Here is a 19,506-nt window from a genome sequence, read left to right as displayed (position 1 = left end):
AAAAATGAATAAAATATACTTACAACTGGTCTGATAGGTACACTAGTTGATTTTGGATCCAGATTTATAGCACGTATTTCAGTTCTAGTGGTGAATAACAAATATTCATCAACGTTTTCACATTTATGTCCAACATTATTTACTAACTGTCCGATAGCGCAATCACATTTGAATTGGAATGTACTTAATGAATAATCAGGTGGGAATGAAAAGCAGAGTTGATCACAACCTCCATTACCTATACAAAAATGAATAGTTATGTTAAAAGTTAGGTCATTTAATTATTATTTTTTGAGAGTTAAAACCTGTGAATAAAGAGAGTGGTGTTTCATTCTTCCAAAATAGAACTTAAACGAATATGAAATTCAGGATGAATGGTATTTATTACAGCATGAAAATTTTTAGAACGTTTAAAAGAATTTCTTTTAAAATAAATCTATTTTATACAGAATTCCCACAAAGAAATGGAGAAACTTAAGGACATGTTCTACTGGTGAAACTAATGAAAAAAGTTCATATAAACATAGGTTTGGAAATGCTTTGTTTTCGAGTTATGGCTAGCAAAAAATTTCACCCGGATTTCAACTCTTCTAATAAAGGTCCTACTGTAATTTCTGGAATCCAAATTAAGGAAAAATGTTGGTGGTTTTATATCTAATTTAAGCTGGGAAATAGGATACAATACTTCCCAGAACTGTAACTGCAAGTGTAAAAGTTTTCTGTCTATTTCCAAAGACAATTTAGTCTAACCACACTGACATGAAAATAAATATTCGCTGTTTTTACAATATTTTTATAAAATATGATTTTATCAGACGTTCAAAATTTACAGATTCTGGCTTTTTCTGTGGGTGACCTCAAACAATGAGTATGCATTTACAACACATATTCCAATTATCATATCGAAGGCTACCTTTCTGTACAATTAACTGAGCAGCACAGATAATGAGAAAATTCTGCCATTTGAAAATTACTGAAATTTGAAATTTCTGCTTTGAAAATTTTCAAAATTCTGAATTAAAATTTTTGCTTCATTAAAATTTGAGCAACAACTTCTATCGCTGGACCCATAATTTTCTTATACATCAAACTTTTGAGGATATTTATATTTGAAAATCCTGCCCCTTTGTTGTAAATAACAAATATACAACAAATTCAGGTTCACGGTTTTTCATACTACCACCACGCTTAATTACATCAAATATTTCTTCTCCATGCTTTGTAGATGGTACTGGAAGGTTTGTTGTACGACCTTTTTTGCAGCCTTCCATTTCAAGGCTACCACATGTGTACAAATTTACAGTGCAAATACTTCGGTAATATCTGTACAACATAACTACCCTATTACTTCTCAGATTCCTGCAGTGTGTACATTCCTTAATTTTTCTGCCTGACCTACGCTATTATACTGGTTGTCTGCTGCTAATGTGTGACCAAAATTTAAATATGGTTCTATGAGTTTCTTAAATGTCTCCTTTCATAAGTGTCTCCTTACAAGCATATATATAATAGCTCAATGTATAGAAATCTTTGGCACATTTTATATATTTTAATTGAATTGACAAAAAATTATGCGTCTAAATTGTACGATGATGAATTTTGCAGTCTGTTCCCAGTTTTGTCATTTGTAGAACCCATCATTAGTGGAAGATAATTCACATGGGTCATTTTTTGTTCCAATAGTTTCTTAATTTGGTTACTGTGTGAAGGCCTATGAACAAAAAATTGCCTGTGGTATCAGCCAAATTTTAACACGAGCAAAAAAAATATCATAACTATAATACCACATAACTGAATTAAGTTATTTTATATAAGTTATAAAATTCATCAAGGATAATTTGTAATTTATTTCAACTTCATAAAGAAGGTAAAACTACATATATAATCTTTGTAGGAAAATTTCCCGGGTTAAGCAGCCTAACTGGTCCCTTGGATTACTTACTTTCATTTCATCATAACAAAGCCATTATTCAACCATATGGTCTAACGGGCTGAATAAGACTCAAAACCTACTGAACTAATTCACAGTTGAGGGATACAAATATCCTCAAAACTGCTACTGAATACTTCACTACTTAAAACACACACAAACTTAAAATTAACAAGAGTTGTTCTGTCATTAGTTTTGAATTATTTATTGACTCTGACATACATGTCTGGCTTACAATGAAATGACATTCAACTTGTGTATCAAATATACAGATGAACTAACTAGTATTATTTGTTCCACGAACAATGAAACAAATCTAAGAGGTGTAAGTTAATCGTGACCGATTATTTCGGAATACATACTCAGAAACTTTCAGTTTACCACTGAAATGTTAGGTTATGCACAATTTTTATTTATTTTTTATTAAAAAGACTCATTTCATTTGGGCTCCGAGTTTAATGAAGCAAATATCCTCAAGAGATTAGGATTAACTAGATTATGAAAAGTAAAATGCCTCATACTCATTACTGCAGCAGGCAGAAGAAAATGTTCATAGTTTGTCATGACGTTCACTGGTTTGTCTTTGATTGAACAGAGATGAAGATATTCTGTTTCGATCCTAAAGATGTGAAACCAACTAACTAGATAGTTTGCTTAGAGCAATGTTTAATTCTTGTTTGTAAATATTGCCTAAGCGAATTTACTACTTGATTTGGCCTAGCTGTTTCATTTAAAATTTTGTGCAAAAATTGTGGTACACAAACTGTTTTGTAATTTTGAGAGTAAAAATATTATAAAACTAGTGTTACAATTAGCATATACCCTGCATATTAATAGAAGAGTAGTAGCTCTGCAAGTAGAATGTTGTATGATTGGTTTAGCACCTCCTGAAATTATGGGTCCAGCCATAGAAAGTGTTTCTCAAATTTGAATGAAGCAGGCTGCTGCTGAAGCTATTGAAGAAGGTGGATACAATGAAATTTCTACTGCATTTGATGGAAAACGGGAGGTCATACTCAGTTTTTGTAGTGATATATTGAAAATGGTGTTGGGAGTCTGTCTATATATAAACTGTATATCTTGGGACTACATCCCCACATCTCCGGGTGGGGACTACTAAGGAAGGGGTCACCAGAAAATTAAAAAATAACATTCTAGGAGTCGGAGCGTAGAATGTTAGAAGTTTGAAAAAGGTTGGTAGGCTAGAAAATTTAAAAAGGGAAATGGATAGGATAAATGTGGATGTAGTAGGAATTAGTGAGATTCAGTGGGAAGAGAAAGGCGACTTTTGGCCAGGTGATTTCAGAATAATTAACTCAGCTTCAAATAATGGGAAGGCAGGAGTAGGTTTCATAATGAACAAGAAGATAGGGAAGAGAGTAGAGTATTTCAAAACGCATTGCGATAGAATCATTGTAATAAGGATAAAATCAAAACCTAAGCCAACAACGATTGTTAACGTCTATATGCCTACAAGCGCCCATGATGATGATGAGGTAGTGAGTATACAAAGAGATTGATGAAGCAATTAAACACGTAAAAGGAGATGAAAATTTAATAATAGTTGGAGACTGGAATGCAAGCATTGGAAAAGGCAAAAAAGGAAATATAGTGGGTGAATACGGGCTAGGCAAAAGTAATGAAAGAGGGGACAGACTTATAGAGTTTTGCACGAAGTATAATTTAGTAATTGCCAACACCCAATTTAAAAATCATAATAGAAGAATATACACATGGAAAAAGCCAGGCGATACTGCAAGGTATCAGATAGATTATATCATGGTTAAGCAAATATTTAGAAATCAACTTATTGACTGCAAGACTTACCCTGGAGCAGACATTGATAGCGACCATAATTTGGTGATAATGAAATGTAGATTGGGGTTTAAAAGCCTGAAGAAAAGGTGTCAGATGAATCGGTGGAATTTAGAGAAGCTTGAGGAAGAGGAGGTAAACAAGATATTTGAGGAGGACTTCGCAAGAGGTCTGAGTAAAAAAGATAAGGTAGAAAATGAAGAAGAAGAATCAGAGAATGTTAAAAAGGAAATTCTTAAATCAGCAGAAGCGAACTTAGGTGGAACAAAGAGAACTGGTAGAAAACCTTGGATTTCAGACGATATATTGCAGCTGATGGATGAACGTACGAAATATAAGAATGCTAGTGATGAAGAAAGTAAAAGGAACTATCGACAATTAAGAAATGCTATAAACAGCAAGTGCAAACTAGCGAAAGAAGAATGGATTAAAGAAAAGCGTTCAGAAATGGAAAGAGAAATGAACATTGGTAAAATAGACGGAGCATACAGGAAAGTTAATGAAAATTTTGGGATACATAAATTAAAATCTAATAATGTGTTAAACAAAGATGGTAAACCAATATATAATACGAAAGATAAAGTCGATAGATGGGTGGAATATATTGAAGAGTTATACGGATGAAATGAATTAGAAAATGGTGTTATAGAGGAAGAAGAGGAAGTTGAGGAGGATGAAATGGGAGAAACATTACTGAGATCTGAATTTAAGAGAGCATTAAAAGATTTAAATGGCAGAAACGCTCCTGGAATAGACGGAATACCTGTAGAACTACTTCACAGTGCAGGTGAGGAAGCGATTGATAGATTATACAAACTGGTGTGTAATATTTATGAAAAAGGTGAAGTTCCGTCAGACTTCAAAAAAAGTGTTATAGTCATGATACCAAAGAAAGCAGGGGCGCAGATAAATGTGAAGAATACAGAACAATTAGTTTAGTTAGTCTAGTTTAGTTAGTCATGCATCAAAAATCTTAACTAGAATTCTATACAGAAGAATTGAGAGGAGAGTGGAAGAAGTGTTAGGAGAAGACCAATTTGGTTTCAGGAAAAGTATAGGGAAAAGGGAAGCAATTTTAGGCCTCAGATTAATAGTAGAAGGAAGATTAAAGAAAAACAAACCAACATACTTGGCGTTTATAGACCTAGAAAAGGCATCCGATAACGTAGACTGGAATAAAATGTTCAGCATTTTAAAAATATTGCTAACATGTACAGGAACCAAACAGCAACAGTAATAATTGAAGACCATAAGAAAGAAGCTGTAATAAGAAAGGGAGTCTGACAAGGATGTTCCCTATCCCCATTACTTTTTAATCTTTACATGGAACTAGCAGTTAATGACGTTAAAGAACAATTTAGATTCGGAGTAACAGTACAAGGTGAAAAGATAAAGATGCTACGATTTGCTGATGATATAGTAATTCTAGCCGAGAGTAAAAAGGATTTAGAAGAAACAATGAATGGCATAGATGAAGTCCTATGCAAGAACTATCGCATGAAAATAAACAAGAACAAAGCAAAAGTAATGAAATGTATTAGAAATAACAAAGATGGACCACTGAATGTGAAAATAGGAGGAGAAAAGATTATGAAGGTAGAAGAATTTTGTTATTTGGGAAGTAGAATTACTAAAGATGGACGAAGCAGGAACGATATAAAATGCCGAATAGCACAAGCGAAACGAGCCTTCAGTCAGAAATATAATTTGTTTACATCAAAAATTTATTTAAATGTCAGGAAAAAAATGTTGGAAGTATATGTTTGGAGTGTTGCTTTATATGGAAGTGAAGCTTGGACAATCGAAGTATCTGAGAAGAAAAAATTAGAAGCTTTTGAAATGCGGTGCTATAGGATAATTTTAAAAATCAGATGGGTGGATAAAGTGACAAATGAAGAGGTATTGCGGCAAATAGATGAAGAAAGAAGCATTTGGAAAAAATATAGTTAAAAGAAGAGAAAGAGTTATAGGCCACATACTAAGGCATCCTGGAATAGTCGCTATAACAGTGGAAGGACAGGTAGAAGGAAAAAATTGTTTAGGCAGGCCATGTTTGGAATATGTAAAACAAATTAAATAAAATAAAATAAGTAAAACAAATTGTTAGGGATGTAGGATGTAAGGGGTATACTGAGATTCCACTAGATAGGGAATCTTGGAGAGCTGCATCAAACCAGTCAAATGACTGAAGACAAAAAAAATCTTGGGACTGAAAAAATAGATCAACTGAGAATTGCACTTCGGTGTATGCGGTGTGCATTAGACTACTCTCTAGTGAAAGAAACTATAAAAGGAAATGTAAAAAGAGGCCTTTTTAATGAAGTGTTAGTAGACCTGAGTATGATGAAGGTCTTCATTTGAATTGTAAATTTAATAATGATATCATGCTTCACTCAAATCAGTAACAGATTTTTCAAATTACTGTAAATTTGCATTACCGTAAATTTAAGGTATCTTTTTCTCAAACTATTCCAGATAAACTGGATGAAATTTGTCACATAGCTCTTCCTGATCTATATGTTAAGACTTTCATAAAAAATCAGTAATAAATGTACCTTTTAAAAAACTTTCATGTTGAATATATCAAACTCAAAGACCAATTAGCACTACCTTGTAGAAAAAAGGCTGCTGAATCAACATTTTGTTTATTCGAAAGTTCTACCTAGTAAATGGAACTGAAAAATCACTAAATTGTTATGCTAAATAAGTGACCTGTTAACTTGTTAAATATTTCATATTTAAAAAATATCAATAAGTAATATTAAATAATCATAAAGCATATGATGTTTTAGCAAAATTCTTCATCAGGCCTAGTTTTATGAGTAGAGATGGTAAAAACATTTTTTGGCCAGTGTAACATTTTGTAAAGCCACTTTGGTGACCCGAGAATAAATCCCTTTTTTGACATAGTATTTGTTGAAACGTGCAAATTCCTGGGTTCACAACTCACAAATTAGGTCGCCTCAGTTCTGCTTGAGTAATGTTGAGGGTCAGTATTTGATTCTTCTGTAATGTAATTTCATTTTGTCATTTAGAACGTCATTTATTTATTTCACATCTGGTTCAATATGAAATGACATTCGTCTTAGGTATCAAATACAGGTCCAACAACTTATTTCTTAATTGTTCCGTGAATGATGAAAAAAATTTAAGTGGTTGTAATTTAAAAACGTTACACGATGGGTTCTATCATCAGGTTAGCGGATTTGAGGGTCATCTGTACCCTCACCTATACTTATGGATAAAGTATTATTTACTATTTTATACTATCTTGACCCAATTTGGGAATTTTTTCAAAATACTATCAAGTATTGTTTATGCTAGGTCATGTTGTTCAAAAGAAAAGGGTTAATATTTTATATTACATTAGGGTTAATGTTTACAGAGATAACAATAAACATGGCCGCCATTTTGTAATTTGCGAAGGTATTTAGAATCCTAATTTTTAAAAAGTTTTAACAAGACGTTTTCAAAATATTAATGTGATTTAACTAAATTGCAGACAGTGCTAGTCCGACACTCTCCTATTTATGGTGGATATGTAAATGGTATTTCTTAGAGTCATCGACAGTGAGAATGAAGGCGAAATTGCAACGTTTCTGCCACTTTTCCTAAGTATATATTTTGTTTAATTTTGCAAGTAGAATCTGAAAAATTATAGCCACCCCCAAAACACCAAGTATTTAGTGCAAATACATGATTCATTAAAAATTGCAGGTAGTAAAATAAGGCTTTGTTAAAACTCATCCAGACCTTTAGTATGTTAATTTCTATATTTATTATTTTATGCTTTCGCCCCATAAGCATGAAGCTTATATGTGGGATATGAAAATGGTATGTAACAGCGAATAAAAATTGACATGCCTAACCGGAATTCAAACCTTGGACCTACAACGGCTGAAATAATACCAATCATAAAGAATAAACTGATAGTCAAAAAGAATATCTGAGAGATAATATCAAGAACCAAATGAAAAACCAACAATCAAGTATAGAATCAATAAGGTCAGACCTTTCACAGAAACTAATATGGCCCGTATACGAAAAGAAGTCCTCAATATAGAAAAATTACACTACAACATAGTACCATGACCAGAAATCGTATGACAGACTCCTACCTACATTAAGACAAGGGGAGGAGGTATGGTGACTGGAATTGTAACAAGATGGGCGTCTTCCCCTACAGGGGTTGGGATGTAAATCTGTTTTATGATTTCTAGTTATTATCTCACTGCCAGAGTCAATTTTCTAATCATTCAGGAAACAATTTCACCAACTGTCTCCAAATAATGCAGTGCTGCAGGTAACCTTATTCCTATTGTCCTCTTATCCAGAAAAAAAATTAATTAAACGCTACAAATGAAGAAAAGAAATGATCAACCCACAAAGGTATTTCCTTACAAGGTCTGGATATTTTATCGTCTTAGCCAGGACTGTTTGTCATCTTCCCTTACAGGAATCCTAACAGTAAAAATGTTTTAACTTATTCCCACTATTCCTTCATTGCAGAACTTAAACAGAATCAAAATGGATTAAGTTAAATTTACTCTTTTTTACACATATGTTTTTCAAGATCAATTACATTTCTTCAGTCGATCAAAACCACTTTAGTAAAGTTTACAAAAAGTTAACATATAATATTCACTATTTCTACAAGGGGTATCTGATGTAGAGTTGTTGACACTGCTAACAGAACTTTCGAGGGGATAGAGTACTGTGACTGGACACCATAGGTAGCAAGAAGTTTGAAACCATCCATCTATAATCCCTCAAAAATGAGCTTTCTAAACGTTGATAAATAATATTATTTACCACCAACCATACAGTCGATCAAACAAATAGTTTTTATTTATTTCCTTAAGCTTACAGAATGTCTTCCTACTACAGCTACAAATGAGAAAATTTGAATATGAAAAATTCCAATTCTGACCAAGATAAAATTTCAAGAATTTTTTTCCTATTCCAAAATTGATTTTTAACACTAGCCCTCTGATTTTGAAAAAAAGCAAAAGTTTACTTTTGATACCTTCCTTATGTCATTCCACTTTTGAAATTTTACTTAACAAAAGAATATTTAATTCTAATTTAGTAAAGTTGAGTTTGTTTAGCTTAGGTTTTCCATCTCAACCCACTGGGTTGGTCTAATGGTGAACGAGTCTTCCCAAATCAGCTGATTTGGCAATTCCACAGTTCCAGCGATCAAGTCCTAGTAAAGGCAGTTACTTTTATAGGGATTTGAATACTAGACCGTGGATAGCAGTGTTGGTGGTCCAAAGTTAGGGTCTAATGGGTACAACATTAGGTATTTCTTCAGAGGATGAGATAAATGATTTGTAGCGTGTGTGAAAATGCCATACCTGACCGGGACGGACCTCTGTACAAAAGGTCAAAACGCTACCACTTTTGGTGGTAGGGTTTCAACTAACCACACATCTCAGGAATCGTAGAACTGAGACTGCATAAAATTACATTTCATTTACACTCATACATACATCATCTGAAGTAATACTTGAAAGGTAATTCCCAGATGCGACAAAATTTCAAGAATTATTTTCCTATTTTCCATAATTATGCGCGACAGTGTGAGCAATAACTTTCAGGTTAATTGAATATTCCCCAGGGCCCAGTTATTAAGAACCTATTCTATTTATAATTTGTTAATGACCTATTTCACATAAATTTTATGGTAAGAGAAAGCTAATATTTATTGCAGATGTTAAGAATAGTGATAGGTTGTAGATTGATCTGGAATGCGTTAAAAATCAAATATCTAATTTCTTCTTTATAATATGCTTCCAGGTTATTAGCTCCATTAACATACCAGTGTTGACTGTGCTCTTATACAACTACAATGCCAGTTTCAGTAATATCTTGGGTAAATTCTATTAAATACTAGGGGTTGATGGTTGATAGTAGTTTATAAGAAATATTTGTTTACATATATTAAAAAATATTTTTTCTATGGATGTTTGACAAATCATTTCTCTAATTCATTCAAAATTAAACTATGGGTTGGATTGCATTGCTACAGATCAACATTTTGGCTCTCTTGATTTGATTATAATTTTACAAAATGCTAGTGTACTGGTAATGTGTGGTGCAAGTAGGTAAACATTCTTTCCCTTTATTTTCAGTAAATATCTGTATTTTGCATTGGATTTCTTTGTTTATAAGATCTTCTAACCTTTTTCAATGAAGTGGTAAAAACAGGGTGGTGATAGCTAAAGGGGAACGCTATTATATAACTAGGCAGACATGTGCTGTAAATGTTACTCTTCCAAGGCCTTATTGTGCACCGTTTCAAAAATCTTTAACACCTAAGTTCTTTAACTCCCTGCTAAGTAGTGTAAGAAGTACCTGTAACTTTAATTTAAATTTAACTTAAAAAGAATGGATTTCCTACTTTAGAGATGGAAGCACTGTATTCAATGGTGATTTAGTTTAAATGATAGAGTAGTCAATATTAAATATTATGATAATATACATGATTGGTGTAAATATTGTGTTCTGTAGGTATCTGTGTGGGGGGAGTACTGGAAGAGATAACTGAAGAAATCTGGGTGTGCAAGAAGATAGTTTTTATTCTTTTTTTCTCTAAATACAATGTGATAACCCTACCTACGATCAAGCTTTTGGTTTGTAGGTAAAATATTCTTATATACAACTACAGTAATATCAAAAACAGTGGGTTAAACTTATCGACATATTAATATGATTAAATGTGTGTATGTTAAATTAGAAAAACATTGTTTGAAATTTGGCATAACCTACAAATGTTACCTGAACTTAAAAATAAACCAGCACTTCCTTCTATATTAGCACGTGCTTTTTTCATATCTTCCTGGACGAGTTGCAGTTTTTAAACTAAATATTTGGTGTTTGAGGACTTTTTGTAGTTAACAAAATAAGCAAAATAACAAGCGAACGATAAACTCAAACTATCACTAAACATTCACATCCAGTGCTCACTTGAAGCTGCAATAATAATTCTAGCTGCAAATTCAAAAAATGAAATATTAATTCTTTTTAACGTAAAATAGCTCTCTGGAAGTCAGTATTAGAAATTATAAAAATATTGTATATTATTCAGAGATAATACTAAAATACGCGCAAGATAATCTTTCGGAGGAATAAAAATCAGTAACTGTGATACCAAAGCTGTAATTTAGGTATATCTGAAAAATTATACTTAAATTTGGAAAAAAAAATTAAATTAAAATTAAAATAAGTTACTAAATTTGCCACCACTAAACATACCATTAAACTACTATCAATTACGAAGCATAAGATAAATTTGGAAAGATACATTGGCAATACCTAACGGTGGTTAAAATTAAATTATTCAAAAATAAACTTCCTCTGAATTATTTGCAGTACCAAAAATATTAAATAAAACGATTGTTCAAAAAAAACAACTAACAATTCTTTAATATAGGTTAATTAAAGAGCGTGTGAATGATAATTTTGTATATAGTATAATTTTTTGAAACGTGTGTATATATATAACCTATGACTCCTGGTAAAATGATTCCAACTTGGGGTCATACATCTAAATTGGTTCAATTTTTCAGCTGCTACTGTGGAACAAACATACATGGATCCTATATAAATTACACTCCTATTAACCCTATTACACACTATTAACCCACTGTGTTGGTCTAGTGGTTAACGCGTCTTCCCAAATCAGCTGATTTGGAAGTCGAGAGTTACAGCATTCAAGTCCTAGTAAAGCCAGTTATTTTTACATGGATTTGAATACTAGATCGTGGATACCGGTGTTCTTTGGTGGTTGGGTTTCAATTAACCACACATCTCACGAATGGTCGAACTGAGATTGTACAAGACTACACTTCATTTACACTCATACATATCATCCTCTGAAGAATTATCTAAACGGTAGTTACCGGAGGCTAAACAGAAAAAAAAAAGAAGAGGATGATATATATTAGTGTAGTCTTGTATGGTCTCAGTTCAACCATTTCAAAGCTGTGTGGTTAATTGAAACCCAACCACCAAAGAACACTGGTATCCATGATCAAGTATTCAAGCCGTATAAAAGTAACTGCATTTACTAGTTTCAGTGTTGGAACTCTTAACTTCCAAACTAGCTAATTTTGGAAGACACATTTACCACTAGACTAACCCGGTGAATTAAGCTCCAGTAAGTCTATAGCCTCCTTCCTGCACCCTTAATAAAAATCAGAGTATTGCTGTGTTATAGCTTTGTTTTTCCAAAACACTATCTGCCTTCTAAAAAAAAAGTCAACCAAAAGGGAAGGGCTTATGTTTCCATAAAACTGAAGGAGTTTGGGGATAGCGGTGATAGGAGAGGAGAAACAGAGGAAAAGTAATCACCTTTCTGAATGGACGAGGGCTTAGAAAAATTTCTTCAATTTTTCTATTATAAGAGGCGAGTGATTTTTCTAAGTGTTTGTTTACCGTCCAGACTACTTGTCTGTGTCTGCACAGCAAAGTAATGTCAACTATCGTCCTTATTGCCTATGGCAATAAGATCAAACACAAAAAATTTGTCCGTAAACTAAAACACAATAATCATATAGAGATAACCAATAAAATTATCACCTTCAGTTCTCATCCTACAAAAAGAAAAAAAAAGCACCAACACAGCGGAGCAATAAGTTACATCCTTTATCGCCACGAGAGTTCTTACTCCACTAAAATATGTAAGATTATGTCACATAACTGAAAAGTAATATTCATGAAGTTTAAACAAATTTTAATACATCTGATTGTGAAAATTTATGAATTATCATTCTCATTTTTGTAATTATCTCATTTTGTAAATCTGGCAGTAATTTAATTATATCTTCACTTGAATTTAAAGTGCCATGTATTTCATAAAAAATGCAATTACTTTTATAACGGTTTCGTTTACTACTTTATGAAATTCTTGTTCTTTTATTTATAGTCGTCCATAATACTGCACATATACCATTACTTTCCTTTTGTTTTACTGAAAAACATGCCTGACACATGTAGTATAAGTAGATGGTAAAGTTTATGTAGGCATACATAAATGTGTTGTTTACTTTTATTTTACTCAAGAATAAGACTTAAGTTAAAAAGTGCTGATACTACTAATAATATTCCCTTCTGACATTAATCTGTTGGCATCCTTTTAATAATACCACTGATTCCAACTGGTGTATCTTTGCCATGTCCAGCCAGCTTCATACTGGTTTCAGATTGGAGTATTCCAAAGTAGGAATATAATTAGATGATTGTGGGAGGGACAATCCAGAAATTAAATGAAATGACAATTCCAAAAATAAATGTGTTAATATTGTTATGCAGTTTTATTTATTACCTAAAATCACACAGGTAAAACTATAAAAAAAAAAAAAAAAAAATGCATTAAAATGTATTTGAAGTTGACAAATAGGACATGTGAATGAGTTGTTTGGTGTGTTTTTAAACCAATTTTTTTCTTCTAAATTTATTTGTATTATTTTCATTCCGTTTTAATTATGAATTGTCATTATTTAACAGATACTGAAGTTTAACCCTGATATTGGCCTATTTTCTGTCGTCATCAGAAATGATCTATTTTTTTATCAGATTATATGAAGATATTCTTCCTTCTTGGCTAACTGAGACAGTCATTAATAGAATATTATCTAAAAAAAGTAAACAATAGATTTTAATTTGTATGAGATCGAGATAAAGTAACTCGCTATGATTAATTCTTATTGCTCATTAATTTTTTCAATAGTTATTTGTGATCAATGTTAATGTTTACAGGGTAATTTTTTCTTACTGACAGGTAAAAGTGTGTTGACTGAAAGATATATCCTTTTTGGTGTCGCTTGGGATTTTTAATGTTTTAAAAATCACTTGTTGAGTAGCTGTCTTAACTTTATTTTAATACAATTTTAGAGAAATTTGACGGCCAAAAAGTGACAGTTATTTCTCCTACAACCCTCTGTACTGAGTTGTAATAATGCAATTTCAAATATTTTTTTTTTTGTAACTCCAGAAAACTCTTAACAGTAGTGAGTTCTTTTTAAATAAATTAAGTTGCATCTTATTGTCATTAGCCACTAATAAATGCTAACAACATGCAGGAAAAGTGTACTCTGTGTTTTAATTTTTTAGTAAAAATTTGATTATTAATTCCTTTCCAGTTTTCATTTTATTTCACTCAAAATTTCAATTTTTCCATAAATTATTAATTAAAAAATTTTCTATATCTAAAGCAAATGTAAACACTATAAGTCCACAAATATTGGTTTCTGGTAATTTTAGTTTACAAAATATAACAAACTACTTTTTCACTAAATGTAAGATAAACAGAACATTTCTTTTTAAAATAAAAATTTATCAAAACATAAAAATAGAAGTCAAAGTTATTTTTTAACAATTGTGGTATCACATTTTATCCTATTATGAAAGTGGCACGCGTTTTAAAACGTTTAATATGTCAACACTATTTTACTGTAATGATGTAAAATTTAAAAAAATATTATTTCTGTTGATAGTCAATACATCACTTCTGAACAGTGATTAAGAGGAACTATGAACACACAGCCTGATGTCATTTTTGAGAGAAACAATTTGGCCAAAAGGTAACAGCTTAATACTATATTGGAACATTTTATGACAGCATGATTATATCAGAGGCTGGGAAGCGGTTAAATGTGGCTTAGGGCATTGACTTTTAACTTGCTTTACACCTTTCAATTTCCAGAATGCTAATCCCTGAGACATCCACTCATTACAGAACTATCAGGTTGTAAGCTGATGCAGTTTATTGTCTTAAGAATCTGTTAGTGAGGTTAGATGTATGTTAAGCATAAGTAACTGTATCAGCAATTATGGTTAAAAGAAAGAATATCAATTTCCAGTGCAATCTACTTCATTTCATCTTATCTTTTAATTTAACTGTTATTTAATTTGTCATTTTTACATTATTGTTTTTTAGTAATCTTTTTTCCCTAGAGAAGCCATTTTCCTTATTTCTGATTGTGTTTATACCAAATCTTATTCTCCTCTTTTTAGTTCTTTGCTCTTTACCATGTCAGATTATGTAAGTCTCAATTAATTTTGTCATCTGTAAATAATGGACAGTATTATTTTTAAATGTTATGAATGAGATAATTACTAAATTGAGTTTTTTTTTAAATTTCTGCATTTAATTTCTTTTTAAGTCGTATTTATATGTAATAATTGAATAAAATCATTGTAATTTAAACAATGTTATTTAATTAATTTTCTGAATGTGTCAATTAATAATAGATTTTATTGACTGTTATAAAAAAAATAATAAACATTAAATAATTGAATAATTTTGAAAATAAATATATTTATACCAAATGGTTATATTAGTGAACAATAAAGGGTTTTATTAAATGCATCTAAAATTAATTGTCATTTCTATAAATTATTATATTTTGTTTTCAGGTACTGAACTACTAGTTTTCACAATTAATAAGCTTGAGTGATTGCTTTTTCTGATGCTTATTTTGGTTGTAATGATTATGAACATTATATTAATGCTATATTTCTAAACATGCAGGCATCCCCTGATTTATGTGTTTTTAATTACTTGATAATTTTCCTATGAGAGACCTAATTTTTAATATTCGACGTCAGTTTGGTTCATAGGAAACAAGAATTTTAGGATGTTATTTAGAATGTGATGTGCTAATCATTTAGTTTATTTATTATAACTGAATAAAGTTAATAATACAAAATACTAAATTATATTGAGTTAAATATTGCTGAATAATAAAATTATTACTTTTATTAGAATTGGAATTATAAAAAAACTTTCGGGTTTTAAAATAAATGGTCTGGTTTTTAATGCTCTACTGTTTGTTGTAGTTCACAAAGTTTAATTTTATATCATTTTAAAATAGTCTATTATTTTTCATACTTGGATCATGTGCAGGATTATTTGGAACAACAGTTACAAACTTTTTAATGAGTCTCAAAACTTCTGATAATTCTTTCACTGTTAATCGTGGCGTAGAAGGTAGTTTTACAGTCATGCAGTATTTATAAACTTGCCCATCGGGCTGGTCTAGTGGTGAATGCATCTTCCCAAATCAGCTGATTTGGAAATCGAGAGTTCCAGTGTTCAAGTCCATCTAAAGGTTTTGAATTTTACACGGATTTGAATACTAGATCGTGGATACTGGTGTTCTTTGGTGGTTGGGTTTCAATTAACCACACATCTCAGAAATGGTCGACCTGAGACTGTACAAAACTACACTTCATTTACACTCGTACATATTATCCTCATCCATCCTCTGAAGTAATATTTGAACAATAATTCCCAGAGGCTAAACAGGAAAAAGAAAGGTATTTATAAAATTTTATCAAGTGGATCATTACTATTTAAACCAACATCTTGTGATTCTTTGACTGATTCTGCTAATATTGACATGCTTCATTTTTATAAGTTATTTCCACCATCTGAATTTATCTCTTGGAGGTGGAAAGGTAGTCAGTCATATTACAGGTCTCTATTTATGTTTTTAATTCTTTATTCAGATTCCTCAAATGTTATTGATTCTGCTATATTCTGACCACATTATTAGTTCTGCTATATTCCTGACCACATACTCTCTTGTAATTTGTTTTCTGGTTTCTCCTATGTTGAAGTCTGAAGGGTTTCTTACTTAAAATATTTTGAAAACCACAGAATCCAATAAAAATGATATCACCATTGAATAAGTTGTTGCGATGCTTAGGTTTCTTTTCCATGACAACTATAACATTATTTAAAAATTTTTTAGATTTATTAAATTTACAATATCTGTGTTGAGAATCATACTTTACTTATTATGAAAAGTTTTGATCATCAGCATGGTTTATATTGGATGTAGAAACTGGTGCTAGTTTAATATATTTTATAAATTAAAAAAATATGTAGTACAGATATGTTTTTGAGTACCACCTTCTTTAAAGATGTTCAATATTTTCTAATAAATTTTATAAAATTTTGAAAGTAGCATTTTTCTGCAAAAATTAAAAATTGAGTTGGTTTTTTATTGTTGTACTAGTTAAATTTTACAAGCCCCCAATTCATTTGCTACATCATTTTTTGTATATATTGTTTCTATCTTCTCTAATTTTGTTTTAATAGTGATTATTTTCTTTTTTTTTACCACAGATTTGTAATCAGTCATCTTATACCTCTATTATAAAATGTACAAAAATAATCATTAACACTATCAAATTACAAAAATAACAATAAAATTGGGTCTCCACCTTTTTAGTTTCAACCATTTGGATTTACATAATTAAATTATACTGTCTTTATTTTAAGCACATTTAATTGGCATACAGTAAGAAAATATGTACTGCAGAGTAGTTCTATAAGCAAAAAATTCTAATTTCCTTATTTATTAAAGCAGTATGTTTAATTATTTAAGTCTTTATCAGAGTTTTTGTCTATATAATTAATCTGTTTTCTCAGTTAATTTGAGTAATAAAGAGTTATCACTATATACAGTTAAACTGATTACATAAATTCCTTTATTATATCATTTTATATATGTATGCATTTAATATTAACTTGGAACCTATATCTTCCTTTGTAAATCCTGTCCAATTATATGTTAACTTTAAGTATTGTTTTACCATATATGCGACGTAATTCACCTGTATGTTGTTTATTGTAAAATGTATTATTTTATGTTTTTTAACTGTACATGAATAATGTTAGCATTCATAGAAGAGCTGTTGGCAATACCATTTGAAACCATAAACTAAGTTTGATTTTCTAGCTGTATTCTCTTCAGATAGTATAATCTGGCAAGGAGTATTGTATAGAAAAAACAAAGTGATTGGAATTGGATAAAAACTCAAAATAACTCCATTATATATTCTTTTACTAAACATAGTGGCGTTTATGAAGATATATTGAATAAGTTTGAGTCAGATCCACCTTCAGAATTAAAAATTTTTTCAGAATATATGGAACCTTTGTTTAATAAAATTTGTGACGAAGCTAAATATGCTACGAAGCAACTGAACAATCACATTAAGAAACAGAAAGATGATAATAAATGGTTTCAAACTATGATATATGTTATTTTGATGTTGTAAGTGTAAAAATCGCATATCCAATTGTTTCGTAGTAAAAATAGATGCATTGACACACCCATATTTCGCGAAACAATGAGCAGAGAGAGATTCAATCTATTTTCAAGTTTTTTGCATTTCACTAGCAACAACAATGAAAATTATAAACTAAAAAAAAATTAAGCCTACCATACAAAATTTTCCAAATTACATCTCCCTTCTCAGAAAATAGGTTTGGATGAAAGTCTAATGAAATTCAGAGGTCGCCTTTCATTTTTGCAATGTAGTAGATCTAAACGACAAGATTTGGAATAAAATTTTACAAAATTTGTGAATCTAGTTTAAGCTATTGTTTATGTTTCAAAATTTATTTAGGTGATGATATGCTAGTACTACCTCAGTACCTCTTCCTGCCAGTACTAACGTTGTGAATGACATGTGTGAACCATTGTTGGACCAAGGTCACACACTGTTTTAAGATAATTGGAATTTTTTCCATATTTATATAGAAGGCTAACAGAGAGAAAAACAAATATAATTGAAACTGTGGGACATTTTCAGAGAAAAATATTTATTGGTTGATTTTTTATGTATTACTGTGTTCTCCAACATACTGCCAGGGAATTTAAATATGACATCATTGGGTTAAGATGTATCTTATACAAATAAGACATCAATTTATGTTCTAAAAAAACTTCCAGGATCATCTCTTGTGAAGTTCTTGCTTAGACTATGCCACTTATTCATTATTAAGCAGTTTATTAACATTAATGTAGCTGTGAAGTCCATAATAAAAGTAGGGCTATCTAGAACTTTTTAATTAAATAAAAAAATCAGTAGGAATTATATTAATGGATAATCCATAATAATTGACATCTCTGTTATAAAAATAATGAACTTTATCATTAATTATTATAATTTGAAATTTAAAACTGGAAATTTTAATTTAGTACATGAGAACCAATTATGGAAACCAGTAATGTCAAGGTAGACTGATTGATGAATGTAATACAGTAGTTAATTACAATATAGACTTCTCTTTATACTGGGTGATCAAGTTAGAGGTATCCAAAAATAACAGCTTATATTAAGAGATCAGTTAATATAATTTTTGCGGCTTGGCAGACTAGACGATAATCTAATTCTTTCAAGTTGTTAAGAAGCATCTGTGGCATTATTACAGCTTCAACAATTCTCTATAAAAGATTTGAAGAATTCTCTTTAAATCGTTCAAATCTCAAACTTTTCTTTGGCACACACAACTTTTAATAAATCTCTAAGCAACAAAATCCAAAGAAGTGTTACCGGAGATCTAGGTGGCCATGCAGTTTGACCTCCTCATCTGATCCAACATACAGAGAAAGTGTTGTTGAAGAACATAGTAAAATCTTGATGAAACTGGTGGAACACCATCTTGTTGGAAACTGAAGTCTGCAAGAATCTGAGGGACAGTAAAGTTCTCAAGCATATCGAGGTACATGTGTCCTGTCACAGAGGGCTTCATGAAAAAAAAAATGGACCAATAACACCATTTTTGTGCAGTCCTAACCAGACATTGACTTCTGTAATCTCCTTTTCATTTTCAGTTACTGTATGGTGGTTTTTATAACACAAATTTGACAACTGTGCCTGTTAACTTCCCCTCACGTATGAAAGGCCACTAAATAACCACTTATAAAGATAATTAGGATTGTCTTCGACAGTGGATT

General features: G+C 30.9%; 1 protein-coding gene across 4 annotated transcripts in view; it reads right to left on the bottom strand.

The window, feature by feature from the left end:
• Positions 1-10,759, bottom strand: part of LOC142332238 (low-density lipoprotein receptor-like) — a 35,079-nt gene extending 24,320 nt beyond the window's left edge. For 2 of the 4 annotated variants that reach the window (XM_075378539.1, XM_075378543.1), the window contains exon 1: positions 24-161. Coding sequence is in view for 1 of the 4 variants with exons in the window: in XM_075378542.1 (XP_075234657.1) it covers positions 24-238; positions 10,526-10,580 (270 nt within the window). In the remaining 3 variants the exon portion in view is untranslated. Of the gene's footprint in view, positions 1-23; positions 239-10,525 lie in introns of those variants that run through there. The other 2 variants (XM_075378542.1, XM_075378540.1) reach the window with 2 other exon arrangements.
• Positions 10,760-19,506: the final 8,747 nt, after the last annotated feature.

This window comes from Lycorma delicatula, chromosome 11 (genome assembly GCF_047948215.1).
Source record: "Lycorma delicatula isolate Av1 chromosome 11, ASM4794821v1, whole genome shotgun sequence".
NCBI lineage: Eukaryota > Metazoa > Arthropoda > Insecta > Hemiptera > Fulgoridae > Lycorma > Lycorma delicatula.
The sequence above is the reverse complement of the archived record's forward strand: the minus strand, read 5'-3'. Positions and strand labels throughout refer to the sequence as shown.